This window comes from Grammomys surdaster, unplaced genomic scaffold (genome assembly GCF_004785775.1).
Source record: "Grammomys surdaster isolate TR1022 unplaced genomic scaffold, NIH_TR_1.0 262, whole genome shotgun sequence".
NCBI classification, from domain to species: Eukaryota; Metazoa; Chordata; class Mammalia; order Rodentia; family Muridae; genus Grammomys; species Grammomys surdaster.
This window is the reverse complement of record NW_021604703.1, coordinates 1,762,259-1,772,077: the sequence shown is the minus strand read 5'-3', so window position 1 is coordinate 1,772,077 and position 9,819 is coordinate 1,762,259. Positions and strand designations below refer to the sequence as shown.

The 9,819-nt window shown below is 39.1% G+C and overlaps 1 protein-coding gene across 3 annotated transcripts in view; it reads left to right on the top strand.

Annotated features, from left to right (window-relative positions):
- Rapgef6 (Rap guanine nucleotide exchange factor 6) overlaps positions 1-9,819 on the top strand; it is a 168,327-nt gene that overhangs the window by 122,228 nt on the left and 36,280 nt on the right. For all 3 annotated transcript variants that reach the window (XM_028775866.1, XM_028775867.1, XM_028775868.1), the window contains 2 exons: positions 4,366-4,606; positions 8,698-9,081. In XM_028775866.1, the coding sequence (XP_028631699.1) occupies positions 4,366-4,606; positions 8,698-9,081 (625 nt within the window). The remainder of the gene's footprint in view (positions 1-4,365; positions 4,607-8,697; positions 9,082-9,819) is intronic.

Here is a 9,819-nt window from a genome sequence, read left to right as displayed (position 1 = left end):
GGAAGGAAGGAAGGAAGGAAGGAAGGAAGGAAGGAAGGAAGGAAGGAGAATCTGGGAGCTGATGAGATAGTTCAGCAGGTAAGGGCATACTTACTACTAAGCCTGCCCACCTGAATTCTGTCCCTGGGATCCACATGGTAGAAAACTAACTCCCACATTTTGTCCTCTCACTTCCACATAAGTGCTGTGGCATGTGTATGCTGCTCCACCCACATATCAGTCACACAAAATAAAGTGTGTGTGTGTGTGTGTGTGTGTGTGTGTGTGTGTGTGTACGCGTGCACATGAATCTCTGGGCTAATCAATACTGTGTACTTCGACGGTCTTTTAGAAACATGTTTTACTGGGACTACAATGGTATTTTAGTGGCAGAACTCTTGCGCACATACATACATACATACATACATACATACATACATACATACGTATCCAAAACTGCTTTTCTTTTAATGGAATTTTTGTGTATGCATTTTTGCTTCATGACTAGAATTCGAGGTGATTGTACAATTTTTTCCTTTTGATTCTTTTGAATCTGTCCTGAGCCAAGTACTACTTTGGCCCTGTATATTATTCTTCATCTGGCAGTGTGTTTATAAATAATGTACATATAGCGATTCTAAAATAGATTCTAAAATACTCTTGCTGGTGCCAATGAGAAGAAATTATTTTCTTCTGATTTCAGTGTTTGCCAGGTTGGTCTTTATTGCATTGGCAGATTCATCAGGGTTTCTGTTATGGTACCTTTCAGATTTCTTCTAGAAGCACCTTTTTTTTTTTTTAATACTTGACTTTGTGTTATGTGTCCATGGAACAATTTGACTTTTACCTAAAGAACAAATGGCTTTAGAATGTTCAGCTTTTTAGTCTGTTCAAGATACACAACTCCGTGTTTCTTCCCAGGTGTTAGAACAGCAGGGAAAGAGGGTGAAGTTGTGCAGATCCCTACCTTGTCTGCGAATATATCCCCCTAAAGATGCTAATAAAGGCATAGATGTTTTGTTCTTAAGGTCAGCCAGAACCACTTGCTGAGGCTAGCCTCCACAAGTTCTAACAGAGAAATCCACTTCTCGAGCCTAGGACCCAGTTCATGAAAAGTGCAGAGACAATACAAGTAACACAAGTACTATTTGGTTCTTCTTTAAGGAGTAAAAGTATATGATGAGATCCTTTCACTCACTTTTCTTCTCCTGACAACTAGACTTCTACCTGTTTACAGTAATTTCTAGTACTAGGCAGAGAAGCATGCCTGATTTTGGTGGATTATTCGGTCCTTCTTAGAAGGAGCAACAAAATACTCAAGGGAGCAAATATGGAGACAAAGTGAGGGACAGAAACTGAAGGAGGGGCAATCTGAAGACCATTCCACCTGAGTATCCATCCCGTGTGCAGTCACCAAAGGTAGATGCTGATGTGGAAGTCAGGAAGTACATGCTGATAAGAGCCTGATATAGATGTCTCCTCAGAGGTCTGCAAGAGTCTGACATATTCAGAGGCAGATGCTCACAACTAGCCATTGAACTGATCATGGGGTTCCCAATGGAGGAGTGAGAGTGAAGGCCATTGGAGCTGAAAGGGTTTGTGGCCCCATGAGGAGAGCAACAATACCAACCAACCACAGCTCCCAGGGTCTAAACCACCAGCCTGGGAGCACTTAGGGAGGGATCCAGGGCTTCAGCTGAATACATAAGAGTGGAGTGCCCTGCTGGGCATAGGTGGAAGAAGAGATCCTTGACCTCATGAAGGCTGGATGCCCCAGGGGGTGGGAATTTTGAGGGTGGGGAGGTGGGAGTAGGAGGGTAGGTAGGGGTTACATCTGTAGAGAAGAAGGAGGAGGGGTGAAGGGATGGGGGTTCCTGGATGGGTGGGAGATGGGGTATGGGGACAACATATGAAATGTAAATAAAACATCCAAAAAAAATAACTAAAAATAAATAAAAAATAAAACTCTAATTTTATTAAGCTTTGTAACTTAGGGAATAGTGGTGCTATTAGCTGCAAGTTAGAAACTCATTCATTGACAAGAAATATGAGCAAGAAGTATTGATGTCTCAGATCTTTACATACATCAAAGAAAGACAGGTTGGTACATCTTTCTAGCACAGAGACTACTGAGTACATGAACTTGACCCAGAGCACCCAGCAGCTAGTAAGTAGAATTGCTGTCATGTAAATTCAGTTGGATCTTTTAGTCATAGGAGCAGGTTTATCTCTGAGTTCTCAGTTTCAACGTATGAGGGCTTGGGCTTATTTTATTCTGTAGAATTGTTTGCTGCTGTACCTCTTCACTATTCTCATCTTCCCTTTTTTTCCTAACAATATGTATAGTGCTAAGAAAGACAGTACTGATCAAAAGTATATACTTATTTGCTGCCATCATCACAAGTCACAGCAATAAATATCCCTATTTGTAAATACAGCTTATTTTCTTACGAAAATTAGCATTTGTTTATTCTGTCATATCATCGTTCATTTTTAGCGTCTCTCCTGCAGTAAGCATTGTCCTGGAGGTGTGAACTCTTCCCTGAGACGGAAAATAAGGCAAAAGGAAGAAGTGTTTACATGTGCATATCATATGAATATACTTTAGCTAGAATTTATTTGCTATTAGCAAAATCACAAAACAAAGATTGAGGTGTTTAACCATATGGACATTTAAACACTTTCCTCTTTAAAATAAAGCTAATATACAACTGAGAAAATGGGCTACAGAGGAGATGACTTAGTAAGTAAAGGATGTATTTGTTGCACAAGAGTTTAATACTTAGCATTTATATTTACCTAAAAAAAAGTGGTTGTTGCTACACTGCACAGCAATCACCATCTCAAGGTTGCAGAACTGGAGAGTAGGGGTTCTCACTGGCTACTCAATTTAGTGGAATCAAGGGGCTCCAGTTTCAGTGAAAGACCATATCTCAAAAGATAGGTGGAGAACCATTGAAGATACCTAATGTTAAACCTCTGGCATCTACGTGCACTCTTACACTAACTCACACATACATCAAAACACAAATAATGCCCCTCTCAAGAAAACAATAAAAGCTAAGATTGCCACTTTATAGTAGAATAACGTGGTGTCTTAATGACTCAGTAGGAAGAAACACAGGTAATGCCAAAAAAGTATTGGAAGCCAGATAGGGTGGTGCACCCCTTTAAACCTTACACTTAGGAGGCAGAAGCAGGAAGATCTCTGAGAGTCTAAGCCCAACCTGGTCTACTTTGTAAGATCCAGAACTACCAGTACTACAGGGAGAGGAGTGGGGTGGGGGAAAATCCTATCTCAAAAAGACAAGAAAATAATAGCCTTTCAGGCTGGAGAGATGGCTCAGTGGTTAAGAGCACTGACTGCACTTCCAGAGGTCCTGAGTTCAATTCACAGCAACCACATGGTGGCTCACAACCATCTGTAATGAGATCTGATGTCCTTTTCTGGTGTGTCTGAAGACAGCTACAGTGTAGTCACACACATAAAATAAATAAATCTTTTAAAAAAAAAAAGAAAAAGAAAATAATAGCCTTTCAAAATAGGCAGCAAGACAAAAATAAAAAGTAATAAACAATTTTAATACAGACATGATCAAATTTGCTCTCTCACATTCTAGGATTGTAAAACATACCTTCTAGGAAAAGATTGGAAACTATTTTAAAGACCTGGAAAATATACATACCTTTTCAAAGGGTTTTTAAGGGTTCTCACTGAAGAGTTAAAAAGATAAAGTTTTATTTACTGTGGGGGAGTTTGTATCATATCCTTCATTGTGATAAAAAACGGTAATCCCTTGTTGGTTGGCTCCAATAGCACCTGCACTTGTGTGCACAGACTCACACTCAGTACATCGGGACTACTGTCCCTACTTGTTAAAAGTAAATAGCTTGAGGGCTGGAGAAATGACTTAATGATTAGAAGCCCCGGCTGCTCTTCCAAAGGACCTAGCTTCAATCCCAGATCCTACATGACAGCTCACAATCATCTCTAACCCTAGTCCCAGTGGCTCCGATATCTTCCTGTGGCTTCGGCAGACACCTAGCATTCATGTGGAACACAAACATACATGCAGGCAGAACACCCAGACACATTTTTTTTTATTTTAAATGATAGAAATAGCTTTATAGAGGGATAATAACATCAAAATGTTTGTAATATGTTAAATGAATAATGTCTTTAAATTGTATTATCGCAGTTCTTATCTTTGTGAACTTATATTAGTATTTTTCATCTGAAGAAAATGCATACATTTCTGTCATATCCTGTGTGAAATGGAAATGTATATTTCAATGTATAGAGGGATCCTTGTACTCCAAGTTGCTTTTTGGGGTGTTTCAATGTTACTTTTTGAAATACTAAGGCTCAACTTTGTGTTTGTATAGATATTCCTGATCAAGTTATAAGAATTTTCAAAGCAGATCAACAAAGTTGCTACATTATCATCAGTAAAGATACCACAGCTAAAGAAGTGGTCTGCCAAGCTGTACAGGAATTTGGTTTGACTGGTGCATCTGACACATACTCTCTCTGTGAAGTTTCTGTTACTCCTGAGGGTGTTATAAAGCAGAGAAGACTTCCGGACCAGTTCTCCAAGTTAGCTGATAGAATTCAACTCAATGGAAGGTGAATGAGCATATTCCTGAATATGCAAAATGCTATTTGTAGATTCCCTGTTAAAATGAGTGTTTTAGGAAGAAACATCTTGCTTCTTTGCTACTTAGTTCTAAGAATTAAAGTAAGATTTCTCAAGTTTTGTTTCTACAATTATGTAAATAGAACCTTGGAGGGATCTTTAAAGACTACCATAAAGAGGAGAAAGAAAGCAGTACTGTGTAATCTATGCCCAGCTGTAAGATAGTTGCTTTCCTCTCAGCTCCTAAATACCATAGAGGTTCTGTTCTAAAGAGAACAGGAAGTGGAGCTCTTCTGTACAAGGATTGATCCTACCACTTGCTGAGATGCAAAGTTTATTTAATATAGGAGAAACTACTAAGGACAACTTCTGTCTCAGGTCCACTTTTTCTTGCCTCGCTAGAAAGTGTCAGACAGAAGGGAAGGGATAAAGTAGGTCCAATAGCAACTACTGAATAGGGATGAAAACAAGTCTTGATGTCTGTGCTTTTTCTTGCTAATCAGAAATCATATTTCCCGTGAACAAATATTTATATAATAACACCCATGTGTCAGATACTGTATTAAGTTTTCATTACTGTCACAAAACACCTGGCAGAAACAACTTGATGAAGGAATGATTTATTTTGTTCCTAGTTCATCATGGCAGGAAGTATGTAGCAGAGTAGAAGCAGTCCCTCTCACAGCAGTCAGGAAGGAAAGGGGATGAGACTAGGAACTAGGTATAACTTTCAGAAACATGACCCCAGTGACCTGCTTTCTCCAGCTCAGCCTACTTTACAAGGTATGCACCACCTTCTATCTGAACTCATGTGAAACATTTCATATTCAAACATAGCATTCTCCCAGGTCATACAATCTAAAAATGCAAAGAAAAAATCTTTAAAAACCTAATCTCTCCCAACTTGTTTCACATGGTTTGTTTGCCTAAACCCAAACGTCTCTTCTAAGACACAGGACAAACACTTAGCTTGTGCTTGAAGAATAAAAAACGGTGAAAGTAGCTGGGCACTGACGCGATTAGTCCCAGCACTCAGGATGCAGAGGAAGACAGATCTCTGAGTTTGAGGGCAGCCTGGACTACAAAGTAAGTTCCAGGACACCAGGGCTTTTACACAGAGAAACCCTTTCTTCAAAAACTAAAACAAACACACATGAAAGATGAAAGTGACACCACGTAAATTTGCATTCCCAATGGGAATAACATGAGAATGGCAAAGACCGGTCAGACCAAAATAAGACAGAATTCATTGAAGGAAACATTAAATCCTGTAGATCCATGCCTGTGCCCAGGGCACATGATGTCATTCTGTCGGCTTGGAAAGACCCACCTTTGTGGCTTCTTGAACTATCTTGAGCGTGTTTTGGCTTTCCTTGGCTTGTCAGGCATTCCACATTGATAGCATCTCCGTTGTATCTTCATCTTAACCTTTCACTTTACTTACCGACCTGCCCAGAGGAGGACTGTTGCAGTTCTGACCCTGCCACACATTGCCTGGTTTCTCTAGCCTTTCTTTGAAAAATTTTGGTAGACACCTCCATGACCAAAATCTCTTTCAGTCTACATGCCTAAAAAAAAACGTTATCGCATAGACAGTGTCACAGTCAGCTGCTGACTAAGCAGTAGCAAAACCCTTTGGACTCTAGCTGCAGTGGCCTATGAGTGGCTAGATAATTGAGCATGATAAAGTTAATCCTGGGAAACAATGTATTTAGTGATGCTATGCTAATAGGGGTCCAGGTGGCTGTTTTTTCAAGAGGAAGTTTTTTACTTACATATTTTGTATTTGTTTTTGAAGTATTGTCAGTTGAACCTAGATCCTCTTACATGGTAAAGCCTCAACCACTGAGCTATATCCAACACCCTATCCCCACCTGCCACACCCCACCCCTGTTTTAATTTCTTATTTTTGAGACAAGGTCTCACTAAGTTATCCAAGCACACCTTGATAGAATCTTACTGTCTCAGACTCCCAAGTAACTGGAATTAAACCTGTGCCGATGTACATCTTTAATCCCAGCATTGGGGAGACTAAAACTGGTAGTTCTTTGTAAGTTTGAGGCTAGCCTGGTCTACATAGAGGCCTGTGCTACCGAGTCCAGACAGAAATTTCTTTTAAATTCATTTACAAATTCATACTCTTAGCTGCTACAGGAAAGATCTGACCATGTCCTGATAAGCCCTTAAGACAGTTCCTGGTCATCCTGATGAAGAATACTTTGCCTCCTTTAAATCAGTGGTTCTCAACCTGTGGGTCACAGCCCTTTTGGGGTTGAATGATCCTTTCACAGGGGTTACATATCAGATATTTTCATTACAGTTCATAACAGTAGCAAAATTATAGTTATGAAGTAGCAATAAAAATAATTTTATGATTGGAGTCATCACAACATGAGGAATTATATTAAAGAGTTGCAGCATTAGGAAGGTTGAGAACCACTACTTTAAATGGTATTGATCCCCTTTTTTTTTAAAGATGTGTTCATTGGGGCTGGAGAGATGGCTCAATGGTTAAGAGCACTGATTGCTCTTCCAGAGGTCCTGAGTTCAATTCCCAGCAACCACATGGTGGCTCACAACCATCTGTTATGTAATCTGATGCCGCCTTCTGGCATGCAGGTGTACATAGAACATTCATATACATAAAATAAATAGGTTTTTTTAAAAAATATGTATTTATGTATATGAGCACTTTATTTGCATCTATGCCTGCATGACAGACAGCATCAGAGGGGGCATCAGATCCCATCATAGATGACAGTGAGCCACCTTGTGTTTGCTTAGAATTGAACTCAGGACCTCTCCGAAGAACAGACAGTACTCTTAACCAGCCTAAAGATGCTGATCTTTTTAAAAGCATGCCTTGTTAGTTCCAGCTTCAGATTGGCTGATGAAACTAAATTAATGTATTTATAGTCTTACTTTTGCTCCCAATTTTCACTATAAAAGTAAATAAAACAGCTAGTAATAGCTTTGGTCTGCAGCCTGGACGTATTATCAGGCTTGAAATTTCCTCTGCCTAAATTGTTTTTAAACTTGGTCTTCAGCAGGACATGAACAAAATGGTAAACAAGTTCTTTGGCAGAATATAACACTGGTGACCTCTAGTCCAGTTGCCCACTGTCATCTATAATGGGATCTGATACCCTCTGTGTATCATACAGACATAGATGCAAATAAAGTGTTCATATACATAAATAAATACATCTTTTTTAAAAAAGGGATCAGTACCACTTACAGTAGTAGTTCTCAACCTTCCCCAATGCTGCAACTCTTTAATATAGTTCCTCATGTTGTGATGACCCCCAACCATTAAATTCTTTTCATTGCTACTTCGTAATTGTAATTTTGCTAGTTATGAATTGTAATGTGTAATGCAATCTGATATGTGACCCCTGTGAAAGGATCATTGAACCCCCAAAAGGGTTGTGACCCACAGGTTGAGAACCACTGATTTAAAGGAAGCAAAGTACTCTTAGGCATAGCCTTACCAATTCACATTTCTGTTGGCATTCTGCTCTTCTATGTTCCAACTAAAGTAGGCCATTGAGCTGTACATTGGATATTCTAGGACTTCTGTGTTCCACATTTCCAAAGTCTTACATTCTCCTCCCACTACTCAGTTCCAAAAGCTTAGTACCTATACTATTGATAAGGTTTAGCTACAGCAGTGACCCTGCTTGTTCAGCACCAGTTTTCTGTGTTAATTTCCCATCACTGCTCCTAAGGAGCAAACTTAAACAATTCAGAGAAGAACCCAACATTGCCCTGTAGAGCTTTTATTCTCAGGACAACACGTAATGGTTCATACATATGAGTAGTTTCTTAAAATGACTGACTTCAAGATAATTTTCATCATTGTTTTTATTTATTTATTTTTGTAATAACAGATATTAGACAACAGAAGTAGAACTTCTCAAGATGTCCTTTAAAGTATTTTCCCATTTCATCTATAAGTGAATATTCTAATATTTTTGGCAAAAAGCTAATCATAAAATTATATTTTGGGAAACAAAAAATAAAGTCTTCTTATTAAATAAAATCTATTTATGATCACACTTAAAATTTTCTTCTCATTTAGGTATTATTTAAAAAATAACATGGAAACAGAAACATTGTGTTCTGATGAAGATGCCCAGGAACTACTTAAGGAAAGCCAGCTATCCATGCTGCAACTCAGCACCATTGAGGTTGCCACCCAGCTGTCAATGAGAGACTTTGATTTGTTTCGTAATATTGAGCCTACTGAATACATTGATGATCTTTTTAAATTAGATTCTAAAACAGGAAATACTCACTTAAAACAATTTGAGGAAATTGTAAACCAAGAGACATTCTGGGTTGCCTCAGAGATCTTAAGTGAGTCAAATCAGCTGAAAAGAATGAAGATTATTAAACATTTTGTTAAAATTGCCCTTCATTGCCGAGAATGCAAGAATTTCAATTCCATGTTTGCAATAATAAGGTAAGTTTGTATAAATATCTATATAATACCATTGAGTTTTTTTTTTTTTTTTGTCTTGTCCAACAAAAAGGTAGGGCATGGAACCTACCCTGTCATGTGGTTAATGTACTCAGTGAGACTCCATTAGAGAAAACTCGTTTTTTTCTTTGTCAGTGGGTATTGCAGCTATCTTCTTGGTTAAGAGTAGGAGCTACTTGCCCCTCTCAGTGTTGGGACCTTGTCTCGTTTGACCTTGTACAGGCTCTGTGGGTTCCTGTGTACATCAGTCTTGTATCTGGAAGATGGTGTCTTCTTGGAGTCATTACCCACTCTGACTTGTGCAATCTTTCCACCTCCTTTTCCAAATAGATCCGTGAGCCTAAAGACATCCCATTTACAACTGGGGGTTCCAAAGTCTGTCACTCTGCATGTTGTCCATTTGTGGGTTCCTATGTTCCCTTCTGCTGCAAGAAGCCCCTGTGATAACAGCTTAGGAAGACACTGATCTGAGTCCCAGCCTCTGGGGGTTCCCAAAAGTGTTTCTGAGGATCAATGGCTGATAGAAGAAATATAGGTGGTTAGAACAGAAAGCTAAGAGGAAAGCTTGTTGTTAATTGTTTTGTTGTTTTTGAGACAGGCCCTCTTATATATCTCTGGCTAGAATGGAACTTACTATGTAAACCAGACCTCAAACTTACAGAGATACACCTGCCTCTGCCTCTCTGCCTCTCTGCCTCTCTGCCTCTCTGCCTCTCTGCC